The sequence below is a fragment of the Gasterosteus aculeatus genome, chromosome 16 (genome assembly GCF_964276395.1).
Source record: "Gasterosteus aculeatus chromosome 16, fGasAcu3.hap1.1, whole genome shotgun sequence".
NCBI classification, from domain to species: domain Eukaryota; kingdom Metazoa; phylum Chordata; class Actinopteri; order Perciformes; family Gasterosteidae; genus Gasterosteus; species Gasterosteus aculeatus.
This window is the reverse complement of record NC_135704.1, coordinates 877,816-895,138: the sequence shown is the minus strand read 5'-3', so window position 1 is coordinate 895,138 and position 17,323 is coordinate 877,816. Positions and strand designations below refer to the sequence as shown.

The 17,323-nt window shown below is 38.5% G+C and overlaps 1 protein-coding gene across 1 annotated transcript; it reads left to right on the top strand.

The window, feature by feature from the left end:
• Nucleotides 1-395: 395 nt before the first annotated feature.
• On the top strand, nt 396-15,847 carry itgb2 (integrin, beta 2). Its single transcript, XM_040200927.2, has 16 exons — nt 396-619; nt 2,684-2,732; nt 3,197-3,294; nt 4,494-4,695; nt 4,835-5,005; nt 6,703-6,944; nt 7,814-7,972; nt 9,089-9,184; nt 9,288-9,377; nt 9,508-9,645; nt 10,424-10,614; nt 12,358-12,590; nt 13,173-13,392; nt 13,527-13,738; nt 14,314-14,480; nt 15,333-15,847. The coding sequence occupies exons 2-16, from the start codon at nt 2,687-2,689 to the stop codon at nt 15,396-15,398; spliced, it is 2,331 nt and encodes a 776-aa protein (XP_040056861.2). The 5' UTR covers nt 396-619; nt 2,684-2,686; the 3' UTR covers nt 15,399-15,847.
• The last annotated feature ends 1,476 nt before the right edge of the window (nt 15,848-17,323 follow it).

Here is a 17,323-nt window from a genome sequence, read left to right as displayed (position 1 = left end):
GGTCTGGTCACGTGACCAGGCAGCTTTTTGAATTAGCCCCTCCCCTTTCTTCCAAAAGTAAACATGCCGAGTTATCTGTGCTAAAAATGATTAGTGCAATGAATTTTTAAGCTAATTAGTACAAACAACTAATGTTGTTTATTAATGATAGCAGGTTTTTACTAAACATAAAAGAATAAGTAATGATCACTCGTAAGTTTAATTAGAAACAAAATCCGGGTTTACAGTGTAGAACAGGAACACTAAACCCCCCAAACAAGCCTGCAAATCCCCTGCAAGCCCCCAAAAGCTTTACTATCAAGGAGGGATCCGTGTCACAGGATTCAAGTTATATACACAACATACACAATACACAATGTTTTGACTTCCAAAACTCAGGCCTTGTCTCAAGCTAAGAGGAGTCATGAGAAAGTTAAGCCTTCAGGCAGTCAGGCATAAGGTCGTTCTGGCTGACATTTTAACGTGCAATTTATTTATACATCATGACGCGTTGCCGAGACACCCCTCCCCGTGGTGGTGAAAGACGTTTTTGGTTGCTTCATACTTCCTGTCGTGCACAGTCGCTCCATCCCCGAAGAGTTGAACACAACTGTCAACCACCCGCGGCTTCCTGTCGATAGTAAGTTTGCATTTATAACAATGCTTATTTTATCCATATAACCCCGCTTTCATTTCTTTCTTTTATATTCTTATCATAAGAAATATGTAAGATGCTTCAAACAAAGGCAAATAAAAATGTAATGTAATGTAAAACAAGAAGAGCAAGCGTCATCGTTTGAGGAAGTGAAGTGAATCAACTACTCCGACATATATTTAATTAAAAAACAAAAATAAATTGCAACAAACGCACAATTTTTTTGAACGCTTGTTTTTGAAAAACTTCCAATAAGACATGTCTCCGTGACATGTGTGTAAATCTTGAATTATTCCATGTATGTAATGAGTGTATAATGTATGAGTGTATATTGTATTTCATGACTGAACAAAGTAAAGGAACTTTGACACAGAGAAGCTGTGCTTATTAGTGAGCCAAAAGTCGATTTGCTGTGTTCTATTGGACTACATATTTATTTTTTTATATTTATTTATTATATACGTGTTTTGTAACGTCACACAAATGTGTCCTTTGAGCTTGTGTTTTAACTAGTCATTTTAACCAATGAAGGCAGAAATAGATTTCACAAAAGATAAAAATTACCACACATATAGATACATGGATAAAGCCTTCTTTTGTGTCGCAAAAGGGAAATGTAATGATAAAAAAACACTTGGTTCCCTTTTACCTTAAATGGTATGGACAGTGTTGAGCGAGGGTGCAACACAAGCCTTTGTCTTACAGGAAACGAGTTGTTGGACTGATCTGTAACACTGGGTGGACACCCAGGTTGTTTAACATCTGAACATAACACAGTATCCACACTTTCAATTCATAAAGTTCCCATGTTCTATTCCTGCAGGTGTAGTATTTCTCAATTTAGGTACACATGGCCACTGTTTTTTACGTCGATCAGTAGGTCTACTTACAAGATTATTCGACATAAAACCTTGTGTGCAGTGTTGGCTTCTATTTCAAAACCAACGTAATCCCCAAAACCTCTTCGTAAACATGTGTACAAAAATCTTGAACATAGAAATTGGTAACAATACATAGTAACTGGCGGCGGTTAACCACGCCCCCTGAGTGAACAACATGGCGGACCATGTCGGATTCTTGAGTGAACGTCTGTCCGCCATGTTGGATGTTTTGAGGGGGTTAGGGTTTGTATTCTATTCTTACAAGGTAACATTGATTTCTCGTTGAAAATGCAATTATAACACGTTTATTTCACATGGTCAGACTTCACAAAGTGTGTTTACGGGGTGCAGGTCCCCGTTCACTTTGAACAGGGTGTTGCATCAGTTGCAGTCCGTATTTATTTCGTATGTATCACTACGAATTTGTATCTTCAAGATTTTCGTACACATTTTTACAAACAGGTTTTGGAGATCAGGCTGTTAAAAACACATGTACAAGGTAGTTGGGAATAAAATAAAAATAACAATGAACCATTGACCTTTAGTGTAAAAATGACAAGTAGAAGTACCATTCCATTAAGATCGGTGTTTCCAGTTCAAGCACTTAGGCTGATCTGTTCACTGTCATTACTTGTCAGAAATAGGAACGATTGTGAAGAGAAAAGTAAAACCAAGGTTACCGGCAAAACAGTGCCTTTTCTTGTCAACTTGACACTGCTCTACTTCACTTACCGGGTATACAGACATAATAAATCAAATGCAATAGCTTGTGATTATTACGCCTAAATTGTGTTGTTTGTAATTTAAATGGTAAGTGAATGTAAGTTTAGGGTATGTTTATTTGACTACATCTAACATCAAAAACAAGAAAAAGACAGTTATTGTTTTTTCTGCAACCAGTGCAAACTGGACTAGAGGAAGGTCCATATTGTTTGTTTAGTTGTATTTTGTTTAATCTTGCCACACTTATATAATGGGCATTGCTTTGGGGAAACTGTGGCTACTGTAAGTAGAAAGCAGGATTGTCCATTAATCAGAGGATTCCCAGCTCTGCTAGTCCATGTCAACGTGTCCTTAATTGATTTCAATAATATATTTTCACTGTGATCTCTTATATGTTGCTCTCCGATAACATGTTTACATTTATTTTGTTTTGATTTGTAATCAGGAAATGGATTGGTTCCTCTTTTTTCTTCTCCTGCAAATGGGAAGAATAGGTAAGTATTCTGAAACAACGTGGTGATGGCGAATTTTTACTGATTCACTAGTATTCGTGCTCTGAATATTGATTATGGATGCAGGTCTGTTTAATAACAGATATAAAAGATAATTGTTTTTCTACAATACAACTTATTTTGATAAAATCCTCATGTTGATGTTAACAGGATACAAAAAGGGTTGGAAATAGGGATTGAAACTAATGACAGTAAACAAAATGATTTCAAAAGGAACTGTCAGATTAGATCTCTGATTAATAACAAAACAAATAATATACAGTTAAGAATGAATGATTTTGAAGTTGTTAACAGTTTTCACTTCAGTCTATGATTAAATGGAACATCATGGGTATTCAGCAAAAATGTATTTACATGATAGTAAAGGTGAAACACCATTGATCGAACTAAATAAGACAGTTTGTGCAGTGTCTCAAAGGACATAGAGTTTGTGTTTTTCTTTGCAGGAGCGTCTCAACAGGAGGAAGTTTGCTCAAAGTCTGTGGTTAACTCATGTGACGACTGCATCAAATCCGGACCCTTCTGTGTGTGGTGCAAACAGCTGGTGAGAGCGAGCGTCTGTGTAACCCAGTATTCAACCTGTAGGTTTATAGGCGCTGACGGACACCCACCTCTCACCTTGTGTGTGTGTGTGTGTGTGTGTGGAATGCCGTGTGCGATACAAAGAGCAGTGGAGAATTATAAACACGCAACCATGTAGAGACAGAAATAACATGCAGTCGTGTAAATAAGTCAACAGGAGGCTGTTTAGTTTGTTTAATAAAGAACAAAGTGTAGACGTGGCCAACTGATTTTTTCGGATCATTTTCAGGATAAGATTACATAGATCAGGTTTTCCAGTTCCACAAAATTGGTTTGAATTAGGGCAATAAGCTGATAATGTGGGAGGGTTAGTAAACATGCAGGTGACATGAAAACAAACTACAATGTGGTCAAATGTGTGACAGTTTCACAGACTATAAGTAGATCTACCAATCACAACACATGGTGGCATCACATAAATGAAAGCTTATCTTTAAATCAAACCAATGTTTTATTCTATTCAGATTCTTTTTGCTGGCTAGACAGTGTACTGCTACATGCCAGGTTTAAGTCAAAACTGCACCTATAATCACTTGGTTCAACCGAACGTCCCACCTCTGACCAGACCATCCCCAAGAAGACCACTGAAAACAACCACAGGGCTGACAGATGAATAGATATATATATATAACAGAGGCCAAAATTAGGCTTGGGACAACATTGGTTTTTCCCCAAGCTGGCGCGTTCTTCTGTTAGGGACATTCCTGACATGTTCTATTTTATATATAATATATAGTAACGTGCGGTGAGGTGAGTGGCTCGGGAGGAACTCACTCTTTCAAATTCAGATTCATAACTATATTAATTCAACAGAATAGCAGACATTCTCCATAACTGGCTGCTTGTACATTGACTACTGGTTAACTTTCATATCCTGAGTGGTAAATTATTTTGTATATGCGGGTAGATGAATGCTTTCAGTCTGGACGGGCTGATAGGGTGCACTTGTAATACATGAAAAAGAACAAAAGCAGAACAAGCCTGTCAGCTCTCACACACACTCTTCAGGGAGGCAGAGGCCCTATTATGATGCATCAGCAAGACCCAAAGATGGGTTCACTAGGAGGCGCGATGTGGACGAGGGGGAGCCGAGGGGGGGTTTAGTAGAAGTATAATTCAACTATAAATAATAATGTTTGTCTTTATTGTCTCTTTGTACAGGACTTCACCAAACCAGGCGAGCAGGAAGCAGTACGATGTGACACCAAAGCTCAGCTGACAGGGAGAGGCTGCACCGAGGGAGAAATCATTTCCCCACAGAACGACCAAACAATTGACAAGGGAGAGTCTCTGTCCGAGTCATTCAACAACCAGGAGCCTATCCAGCTGAGTCCACAGAAGATTAGTCTGAGACTACGATCTGGTTAGTGACATGAGTTCATCCTGACGGGTCCAAAGCAGTGTCGTCCAACCCCGTCGACTGTACCGGTTTTAAACCCAGGTTTAAAACAAATTGGTATTGATGTAGTTTGGGTTTAAATGTTGTTTCTCTGTTTTTACAGGTTCTCCTAACACATTCAAGGTATCTTTTAAAAGAGTTGAAGGTTATCCAGTGGATCTCTACTATCTGATGGACCTGTCTTACTCCATGAAAGATGACTTGGAAAATGTCAAAGAACTCGGAAAAGATCTTTTTGCAGCCCTGAAAAAAATCACTGAACATGCTCAAATAGGTAACTTGATTATAATCTAATTCTGAAAACTTAACCCAGTTGACCCCACAGCCTGTTTTTTGGTCTCTGCTCTGAAGATTGCGTGCACATACCGAAAATGCAACTACAACGTCCATCTGGAATTTCTTTGGTGTCATGATAAGGGGAACACTTTTTAGTGTGTTCAGATGTGTAAATATCAGTGTATGTGTTTTAAAAAACATTTTGTTTCGTGCTACGCTGTTGCCATGGCAACCCGTTCTTGAAGGTCAAAATGGAGCTGCATTTGAGGGGGAAAAATATGCTTAACTAAACTTGGCACAAGTTAAAGACGTAGTTACTTCATTGGATTTCAATGCTTCCAAATGTCATTTTGTTTCGATAGCGCCCCCTAAACAGGTGCACTCACCTGGAGGCCACAGCTTTGATCCAGCTGTGCCGATTCCTCCTGCATACCAGCAGAATAGCCTCTAAAATAGTGGAGAGAAATGATCCACTTGATAAAAGTAGAGGTATCTGCAGACCACAGCTCTGCTCTCTTCAGGAAGCTATCCAAGTTAAATGCTGGTGTCTTTGACATGCAGAGACACACAAAGGTGTGCACTTCACAAGTCAATTCATCTCTGTTTATCAAAAGTTGTGTGATTAGCTCCCGTTCTTTGCCTTGACTGAATGGAGGTGATCCTACATATTTTATTGACTTGGACACCACGTGTCCAGCTGACAGCTCAGGAATCAGGAACATTTATGTCAGGAATTTGACTTGACGGTTGGTGCGTAACATCAGACAGCAAGACAATTGACAACAAGACAGATAAGACACCATAGTGCAAGAAAGTGGCATGTTAGTAAAATTTACAATTTGAATCTATGGTATAAAATAAAATATAAGGCTATGTGCTCGGGGGGGATTTAGAATAAAAAGTCAAAAATAAAGTACACCAATGAACAGATAACCACTAACAACTGTGTTGTGAGTGTATGTGAAAGTGACAGGTGTATGTGCATGTGGAGTGTGAAGGGAGTGACCGGTGGAAAGGGATGCCAGAGAGAGGTTTGTGTGGACCTCAGCCTCCTGCCAGATGGAAGGGGTGCAAACTGTTTTTGTCTGTGGTGAGAGGGGTCAGAAACAGAAAATGTGTTAAACCAAATATGTTAAAATAAGGAAAACCACAATATTATAAATCATTTCTTTTTGGGTGTGAAGTATGAAGTCAAAGAAGGTTTTTTTTCCGTTGGATGTGTAGAGAGCATCGGTAGGTAAATTGATGGGAGGGAACCCAGGTAAAAGGTCGGGGGCGGAGCTATTTACCGGGAGGACCTCACAGGTGAGAAATTTGTCTAGGGGGGTAAAGAGACGGGGGCAAGGAGGCGACTTAGCGTGGATGCAGGTGCAGCGCACTAATTTCGCTTGTGAAATTATCACTATCACTTGGGGGCGGGGCTCTGTGGAATATGAGTCGAGCACAAACTGTCACAGGTGTCGCCGGATTAAATTAAATAAATATACCTATAATATAGCGTGTTATATGTTCAACGTACAACAAGCTGTTTGTGTTTTGTTGGAATCCCATTTTCACACACTATTTACACAAAATGACAGCTTATGTTACAATGTACTGTATTTTATTTAAGTTATTCATTTCTTAATGTTTCTCAATGATCTGGAATCTGTGCTACCTTTTAAAGAAGAATAATATCCATTTCCATAACAACAGGGTTTGGTGCCTTTGTTGATAAGACCGTCCTTCCTTACACCAACACCAACAAGGAGAAACTGCTGAAGCCGTGTGATGAGAACGACCAGCAGTGCCAAGCTGCTTTTGGCTACAGACATGTCCTCAGTATGACACCGAAGGAAGATGACTTCAAAAACAAAGTGACAGAGCAGTTCATTTCTGGGAACTTGGACCCTCCAGAAGGCAGTCTAGATGCCATGATGCAGGCTGCCATATGTGGGGTGAGTACTGAACCAAACAAATCCTGTCTGTATTGTTTATGGTTAGAGAACAAATCAAACATTGCCTCTGTGCCAACTTTAGCACAGTAACACCTGTATAAATATCACAAAGACTGTGTATTTCAACAGGATTTAGCTTGAAGGCCATAGAGCCACCACTCCAACTGTCTTCTGTATGACAGATAAATGGGCCAGCAAATGTTATGATCAGACATAAGAAAATTTTTCTTTTGGTCAAATTTACAATGGACCCATAGGCTGTAGTGAGGCCCTCAATCATAATCAGTTTAAACAAATGAAAAGGAAGATCTCATTTGGGGAAGTTATTTATTTTGTTTATCCCGTGACGACAACATAAGTATACAGATATAATTTCCTACCTTACCCACCTTATCAGGAACAAGGAGCTTTGAAGTCCACACAGGGTGAAAAGAAAGATGTGTGGGTCCATCAAACAGGTGGTTTTGTTGCCTAAACATAACAAGTTCCTGTGAAGAACTTTTATTTTGAAAAGTATAATAATATGATAGAGAAATGTGTAAACAAAGAAAAGTACTATTTTATTCATTCCTGCATGAATCCTACTGATTCAATTCAAATATTCAATAATTATAGAAAATGTAATGTACAGTCTGCGCCTATATATTGATTTACATGCATTGCCTTATGATAATAATAAAAAATAATAATAAAATATTGTTACCAAGTGCTTTACAATAAACACAGAACCCATAACAAATGTATTGAACTAAAAGCTAAGAACCAAAACACATAAAAACCCTATTAAACTAAAATGTCGTAAAACATAATCAAGTCAAAATGTGTAGAATTTTGTGAGGTTGTTGTTCTAAAGACATATTGTTGTTTAGGACAAAATAGGTTGGAGGAACAGCAGCACTCGGCTTATTGTGCTGACAACTGATGCTGGATTCCACATGGCTGGAGATGGGAAATTAGCTGGAATACTGGAACCTAATGATGAACACTGCCACATGGACAACAACCTCTACACCAACAGCGCTGAGATGGTCTGTATGCAATAAAACATTGTGGCCGTCATAACAATTTCAACTAGAAAGGTACAGATCCATGCCAGGTGTGTCTGCAGTGACAACTCAATATTCGATTGAATCAAGACAAATCTATTTCTTTTACATTTGACACTTTTTACGCTGTTGATTCTGTACACATGACATATTACACTGGTGGCCATCCTGGCAGAGGGATCCTCCTCTTTCATAACCCCATTCATGACTGAAGAGTATCAGACGTGTTCTTATTCAGACAACTGAATGAACATTTATTAAACCTCAATGTGTCTTTGGGCTCAGATCAGCGGCGGGAGTCAGTCATGGCCTTCTGAGAGTAGTGAGTGTGGTTTTAGCCGTTTAAAATAGGCTTTAAAAGTTGATTTTAGAAAGCGTGACTCAACGCAATCATGAGAGGTCCTTGAGCGTGCCAAAAATGGTCACATGAAATTTTGAGCAGTTTGCTGAAGCAAAATGTAGGATTAGTTGTGGACAAACACACAGGTGTTGTTCAACAGATGTATGCATGTATGCAATAACACACACACACACACACACACACCTGCTAGTGCAGACAGGCAAAGTATGACCCGCATACGGCCCGTTGGGCTTTTTAATCCGGCCAGCCAAAGTTATATTTAAAAAAATAAAAATAAAGATTGTAGTAGCACTTAAATGGAAACTTACTTATAGCCAGAACTTGACATTAGCACCCGACCACCCGCCAAATGCAGGTAGAATTCGGCTATGGCGAGTAAAGCATGGGTGACTGAAAGACTAACTAATTGTAACATGTAAATTGTACTTATAATGACTCTTATCTATAGCAAATTGTAAAATGGCTTATTTGATTAAATTGCACTTTCTTGTTTCTTGCTCTTCTGTGTTCCGTCGGCCGGTCGGTTCGTGGCCCTCGAGTCAAAACGTTTTCCCACCCCTGTGCTATTGGTTGATGATTCTCAATCACTAGCATGATGTCACATTTCAACTATCCATCATAAATTATTATTTTTCTTAAAAAAAAACGGACTTCTTTATTGAAATGTCAGCATATAAGAAGTTTCCAAGGACATTATGTGATAAACGTTTCACAGATTTCTCTGATGTTGTGTTTAGGACTACCCATCTGTTGGACAACTAGCCGTGCAGTTGGAGAAAAACAATATTCAGCCAATATTTGCAGTGACCCAAAATGTGGAAGATGTGTACAAGGTAAATCAATATTTTATTTATGTGCATGGATTTGTTTATTCAAAACAACAGACTGTATTTTTACCCCACTGAATTTCTCATTTGACCTTGTGTTTCATCCCAGGAACTTTCTCAAATGATCCCAAAATCCGAGGTGGGAGTTCTGTCAACGGATTCTAAAAATGTGGTTAAGTTGATTGAGAGTGCCTACAATGTAAGTTGTTTCTTTGCTACCGACTCATCCTTTTTCCTTTGTGTGTGTGCAACTATCCATTGTAACAAATCAATTTTCTTTTAAAAGTGTTTTTTTTGTATATTTGTCTCTCACAACACGTCCATAACAGAGGTTGTCCTCCAAAGTGACTCTGACCCATGATAATCTGCCTGATAATGTACAAGTTATCTACACACCCAAGTGCAAACATCCAGGACCATCAGGGGAGACTGAAGGGGTTTGTGAAAATGTACAAGTGGGACAGGAGGTCAGTTCGTTTTGTACTTTTCAGTGTACTTCTCAAAGGGATGTTCATAAATCAAGTGCATATGGTTCTTCATCAATTTCATAGCTTGTTTCAAGACCTTTGAACGTGCCCACTGCTCTAGTCATTTCGTTCATTTGGCATTAATATCGAACTGCTATGGGGTAAAGCACAGTTTCTTCTTCATTGTTGTCTTTGTTGACATGTTACTGTCCCTCTGATCTTTTTGTATGCAGTCTTCCTCCTTTGGGTACATAACTAATGATCTTTTCCAACTTCCATGTCTTACAATACATTGTAAATGTATTAACAGTAATGGTACTGGCACCCATTACCCATGCATATAAAGTGGGGAAAAAATAGATATTGCTTCTCCCAAATCTAGTGTTCTATAGTTTGTAGAGGATCTTTGATGATGTAACAAAGCTCAGAGGTGTCAAGGGTTGAGACTCAAAAATCTCCTGACACTGTTGATCCATCATTTGACATTAGCATCTTTAATGTTGCATGTTCAATGAAAGTGCCTGATACTCATTTAGGATATGAGATTCATTGTTTTCTCACATGGAAAGATAAAATGGAGATTTTAAAAATGGGGCATTGGAGAGGTATAATGCAGTAAGATGAGTACCCTAGGGGATCAAGACTGTGAATATATTCACATTCTTGACTTATATATAAGTCTTTTTTAATATTTCCTAAATAGAGGTTATAATAATTTGTATATTAAAGTGTATTGCACTAACTGCATTGCATTTCTGCAAATTACTTCCCTCTCCAGATTTCTTTTGATGTCACAGTGACAGCATACTCATGCATGAAGGACAAGTCTTTTACTATTCGACCACAGGGCATTAAAGACACATTGACTGTGACCATATCTACAAATTGTGAGTGTCAATGTAGTGACCCAGGACCCAGTGGTCATACACACTGCAGGGGCAAGGGAAACGTCAGCTGTGGTATATGCAGGTAAGCTATATGTTCTTTTTCATTGCTCTGGAAGTTCAGGTTTTTGTTCAAATATTAAAATACACATTTGTTTTTCTGATATGCAAAGCTAGATGTTATAACTTATATGTTATATATATATACTTTATACTATACTATATATATATACTTATATGTTATAACACAGACAGGACAGTTTTCTTAGCGCTTTAACGAATAAGGGAAATGTCAAAGCAAGTGATTAATGATTCAAAGATTCAAGATTCAAAGATTTTTATTGTCAGTTACACACGCTCTGTGTATTGAAATTCTTGTGCTTGCCTTTTCTGGAAAGCCGACCAATTTTAAAATTAAAATAAAAATAAAAAATACAATATTTACATAAATGTACATGAAATAAAAATAAAAATGAGGTAAGGATAAGGCAGAAATGAGGTAAGGAGGAAAAGTCCAAAACTGAGCAGGTTGTAAAAGAAAAACTTAAATGAAATGAAATGTGTGCAATATAAATTAACAGTACAGTAACAGTAAGTGAAATCCTAACAAGCTAAAGTGCAGACCAGTTGTGACAGAGTTATAGGTTACTCATATATGTATATATATATCCATACCATCTTTCTCTATGAGGGTACATTGTCTCATCTATGGAGGCCAACTTATTTTGGGTCATGTAGGGCAATACCTGTGCTCTAGACTACATCACCTTTCCCCTACTGGTAGGTCACCTTCAAAGGGCTCTGCATCAATTTGTATTGCACATTGGGTCAATTTAGAACATATCCACCACCGCCCTCTTCAATGTGATTTAACTTTAATGTGTTTACGGCACAATTCTAAAAAGGACCCATTGACACTGACCTCTTGGGAAATTCAATATTTGGCAATTAGAACTATTGGAAAGATAAATATACAAGTAAGTAAATCCTGGTTGTGTCCTCAGCTCTGTCCTGCAACACTTCACTCTAACAGGCTCTAACAGACACGAAAAATTGATTATTAATAGATACAATTACTGCTCCCTGGTCAAAGACACATGTTCATGATGGTCCCTGTACAGAAAAAACAAAAGAATTTCACCTATTTTTTGACCTATTTTTTGGGTGGCCTATTTTTCTGTTATTTTCTATTTTCAATCTAAATAAAAATTTAATACCCTGGAAGTGGCTTTGGTTTTAAATTTGATTTAATTAATATTTATCTTGATTTATAAGAAATGCTGCTAACTGCTTGGGCGTAAATAGAATACTGCTGTTAGAAAGCACCATATTAGTTTGAAGGGATTCTATAAATAAAAGTCAGCAATACACTACTTTTGAATTAATTATTGAGTTGATTAATATATATAAAATCACATATTTTTACTTGTTTTCCTGTACTCAAAAAATCCTTAAATTAGAAACAATTAATAATAAAATGAATAATAGATTTTAGAATGGCTGAAACTAACAATAGGCACCTATGTGAATGTGGCGTCTAGAAGCTGAAGTATAAACACAGGACCCTACAAACCTATTATGAGTTAAAAGAGTGTAGAGAATAATAATTACAAAAGGATAAAAAATATACAAAAAATATAATGTTTTGCATAAGAAAAAGGGGTTTGGCTCATATAAGCAATGAATGGAAACCTTTTGGATATAATACATGACATACGAGGGACTGCTGGTGAAATAAATTCTCTCTTTAACATATGTTTTGTTACAATATACATTTTCCATGCCAATTTTAGGTTTTTATAAACCTTTCTAACTTGTCCTTATGCAGCTGCCGTGACGGCTCCATCGGTCAGTTCTGTGAGTGCGACGTTGGTGGCAAAGACAAACCTGCCCTGCGAGCGTCCTGCCAGAGGCACAATGGCACTGAGTGCGAGGGGAGAGGAGACTGTGTCTGTGGCAGGTGCGAGTGTCACACCACAGAGGGTGGAAACAGTTACTATGGTGACTTCTGCGAGTGCGATGATGAACACTGCGAGAAGTTCCAGAATAAACTATGTGGAGGTAAAGTTTAAGTCAATTTGAAATTATCGACATTTCAAAGTAGTGCAGACAAAACGTTTTCCTTTGTGCAGATACCAAATACATTCTGTATTCTCAAGACCTAACACATGGGTGAAATGCTGTAAAATGCTATTCTTTATTATTATATTATTAGTATTGTTAGTGACAGCAGATGAGGGAAGAGAGAGAGCGTTTTTCATGGGCTTTGTTTTGGCATTCCAGGGCCACAATGTTTATACAAAAACACGTAACATACAGACCCATTTTTGGGACTATTGTGGAATCGGTGGGTTGTGTTAGGATCTTTTCTATATGACAATTATTAACGAGCATCTCTCTGTCACTAACGTTCCAGGACCTGGTTGTAAAAACTCCCCAGTTTCCTTCGTTCCTTCTAGTCCCTCTATTGAACTGCCGGTCGTTGTTGTCTGTTTTTTCATACTTTCTTGATTCTTGTCATTAATTCCTGAGGTTGTTTCCATTCGCCCTTAAGAGGGAATGCAGGATATGTTTGAACACAAATATATGCTTTAAAGCAAGTACACCACCCTTACTCTCCTTTATGCTCCTCACAACTTGTAGGGAATGGTAATTGCAAATGTGGCAAATGCGAATGCTTTAAAAGCCACGAGGGCTCAGCCTGTCAGTGTGGGGTGTCTGAGGAGGGCTGTCGTACCCCCAACAACACGGTGTGCTACGGGAGAGGGACCTGCAAGTGTAATCGCTGTGAGTGTAAGGAAGGATACCAGCAGCCCCGATGCCAGACATGCCTCGGCTGCACTGACCCCTGCCAGACCAAACTGTAAGGAATCCAAACTTCTACCTACTGTGACCTTTACTGGGTTTTACTCACACAATTACAAAAATGACTTGTTCACCAACAAAGATACTTCACCACTGAGCTGTCTTAACTACTGCAATTACCCTTGTTCTCAGGAACTGCATTGAATGCCTCGGCTTTGAATCAGGTCCCTTTAAAAAAAACTGCAGTGAGGCTTGCGTGAGCATTCATCATGTTATGGTGGATCAGTCCACCATACAAAGCAAGAAGTGCCATCAAAAAGACTCAGAGGGCTGCTGGATCAATTTTAATCTGGACCAGTTGGTCGGAGAGGATAACTACAAGGCTGAGATTCTGAAACAGAGAGGTAAGCTGTCATATGCTTACATTTACTGTATGAACCATTTTTTTCAATGCAGTTTTCTGTGGTTCTACTATTTGGAAAAAATCAACAGGACTAAGAATCGTTCGGGCTTTAAGCTATTTGAGCAGCTATGACGTTGATTATGCTCATGCATGCTAACATTTACTGGTTATTTGCAGAGGAGTAAGTCTATGCGGAAAAGTTTTATATAAAAAAAATAAAGAGAAATTGGACCTACTTTATTTTATTGATGTATTACTTCAGTAAACATTGTGATTGAGTTTATGGTCTGAACCTCTCAACCCTACTTTTTACATTCAATCTATGACCAAGTAATACAAAATACAGCTTAGGCTGTTTTAGAAGTATAGGTCACAAAATAATGTTGACCTGATGATGGCGCTAGAGTCAGGCTGGAGAATCAAACCAAAATGTTCAAACCAAATTGCAAGGCAACTTTTGATTTCTGCAAAATTTAGGGACAAGAGCCGCACCACGCCTCATCCTTTTGATTTTTTTTTTACAGCCAAGCATTTTGAAAGAAATACAACTTTCTGTTTTAATTCGTCTTCCTCCAGACTGTCCAGCACCACCAAGCATCGCAGCGATCATCGGTGGCTCCATTGCTTCTGTGGCTCTCATTGGCATCGTTCTGCTAATGCTGATAAAGCTACTTATCTACATGAAGGACCTGAAGGAGTTCAAGAAATTTGAAAATGAAAAGAAGAATTCCAAGTGGGCAAAGGTAAGTCTCTTGCATCCAAGACACAAGACACAAATTTGGGTACACGGTTTCAAACTTAATCAGAATAGAGGCACTCATCATGAACAAATATAATAACGTACAGTCTGGGCTATAAAGCCAACAGATCAGTTTCAACATGCTCTAACCACAACTCCAACAATCATTACACGAGTTATAAAAGTATCAAACTCTATTGTGGACCCATTGATCGAAAAAAAAATTTTAAAAGGATACAGGGCCTGCAAGTACTTCTTTTTCAGGCAAATCTGAGACACAATTGATAAAATTTTAAGACACACTGATGACAGATGAAAAAGAGGAGAAATCAGCAGTCATAGAAATTGCAAGTTCATATTTAAACAGGAACGCCTTCTTGTTTCAGAAGGTTTTACATGAAATCAACCTAGAATAAACTGGCATTAACCGTAAAATTCTTCAGACTTCACAGTGGAAAAAAAGGTTAGTTTAAGGCAGTTCCCAAACAAACAAACAAAAAGGCCCCACCTGTATTTCTAATGCGCCCTATAAGACCCAGATCAGACGGCAAGTCTGTTACATCTGTTAACAGCAGCACGAAAAAAGGTAAAAGCAACAAAATATTAAGAGGCATAACGGGGTGTTCGGCAGTTTCTGCAATCAAGACCAAATGCAGAACATGTGAAGATGTGTGTAGCGCTCTGAGGCCAATTTGTGATCCCAATTGGAGAAGTTCTTCTACATTGGGGAGATTAACACATTATGTTGGGCATAAATAATCATGGGATTTTTTGATTTTCTTGTTACATCTCATTCGAAGACCATATCAAAATGAAACTGGAAATAATCTAATCTATATGATTTTTGTGTTGCCAGCTTGACAACCCACTGTTCAATTCTGCCACTACCACTATAGAGAACCCAACCTTCACTGGAGAATGAGGATTATTGCTGAACTGCTGTCATTTACTCTGACTGATTGAAATTGCATTGCTTTTGTTGACTTACTATTCTAAATAAATGCTTATTGCTTATTATATTTACATGGGGAAAACGGCAATGCTCATAATATAAATGGTAGGAGAGTAGGACAGAGAATATTAAGAGTGGTTTGTACACGTCTACTGCAGAGATGTACCGCATCCAGGTAACCACAAGGCACCCTGAGTCAGCTATTACACACATATACTGGATCCATCATTTGAAGGCAGTAGCGCAGTCCACAGGGACTTAGTTTGCTAAATTGGCAGAGTGGTACCAGTCTCCCTCCTGAGCTCTGCCATGGTACTCTTGATCAAGGCACCAGGACCTGCTGCCTATGCTCGGGCGGCTTGAATTTTACTGCATGCTGTGCTGTTAAAAATACGTGTGGCAATAAAATTTGATATACATCTACAGTTTCCAGATGTTTCTGTCGATCATGAGAAACATCAGGGGTGGCATGGTAGCACTGTCGCCTCACAGCAAGAAGGTCCTGGGTTGGACTCCGCCCAGCGGCCTTTCTGTGTGGAGTCTTCTACAACGATGTAGAAGGCATCAATTTTGGTTTTGGTTCGGCCCACAGCAAGGATGGATGGTTGTTTAGTCGCTCGTCCCTGCAGGTGTTCAACGATGCTGCAGCATGACTGAAAAACATAACATGACCCCCTTAGCTCAGGTTCTTAGCCATGCAGTGGTACTAGTTTAATAGATCCTCCAGTTTGAGCAGTTTCCTGCTCCTGTTTTGCAAAAATGTGATCTTCACTGGGAGTGTGTTCCTCCAAATTAAGTCCCCCTTCATTTTTAAAAAAGGAAGTGTGTGAAAGAATCCAAATCATCAGTTTAAAGCAGTTAAGAAAAAGGAAAAGTTCAACTGCTCACTGCAATGTGGTCTGTTAGACAAAATACGTCTTGTTCCTCTATGTCTAAAAAGTCCTCACTGTTGAGGAATTGTTGTAAAGTTGTAAAAACATTGAGACGTTCAGATTAGTCCTCTTTTGCCAACATCAATCTTTTTAATTGAAGTAAAATAAATATTTTTATTTGAGTTAATATGACTGAAAAACTGGCTTGTGGGATTTAAAGAGATGAGACTTACATTCCTTGTGAAAATACAACATTTCGCCCACTGCATCACTTGGACTTATTATGATCCTTGTCCAGCTGTGGGTGGCAAGCGATGGAGAAGCAGCAGCAGAGAAGCCATACATTTTAAAAACTGAAGGGAAGGGATCCTTCAGCCGAGGAAAAAGTGTAATGATGCAAGGAAAACTTCTCCTTCTGGTTACGGGAAGGAATTCTGCTTTAGAGCAAAGACAATAAAAACAACAACATGAAATTAAAATCCCCCTAATGAATATAGGGCCCCACCTTTGCTAATTCCCTGCCATGCATTTTGAAAATGAATTGCATTCCTTCTTAACTCTTTCAGTCTGAAATGGTTTAAAATTCTACAACTTATTGAAGATACACTTACCCATGCATTTCAGTCATATGGCTAGCCAATATGTTGACAAGTTGTCACAACATAGCCTAGTCCAAAGTCTACATCACACAACTGGCATACATGAACAGAAGATAGAAGAAGTCCTAAAAGTAATTAAAAGGGTAAAGGGTGTATATCCACTCACCTTCATGGAAATGAGAAGGCCAACCTAGGGCAGCAAATATTTTGCTCCAGACCAAGATCCGTTGTATTATGTCATGTTCAGAAAATTAGAGAGAGCTCTAGCGATAGGACTGAAACTGTTGAATGATATATGGCAAAGAACCATACATGAAAAGTAGAAGATAGAAAAACTACAGACCAATATCCCTAATCTCCCATCATGCTCATGCATCAAACAAAATTGCTATTTTAGACATTTTAAAAACAATTTGTTTTGCAG

What these genes read in the sequence shown, in the direction of transcription:
- itgb2 (XM_040200927.2), top strand. Translation starts at nt 2,687, where the DNA reads ATGGATTGGTTCCTCTTTTTTCTTCTCCTGCAAATGGGAAGAATAG. An exon ending in TAGTCTGAGACTACGATCTG is followed by an intron (nt 4,696 to 4,834) that starts GTTAGTGACATG and finishes CTGTTTTTACAG; the next exon opens with GTTCTCCTAACACATTCAAG. An exon ending in TGCAGGCTGCCATATGTGGG is followed by an intron (nt 6,945 to 7,813) that starts GTGAGTACTGAA and finishes ATTGTTGTTTAG; the next exon opens with GACAAAATAGGTTGGAGGAA.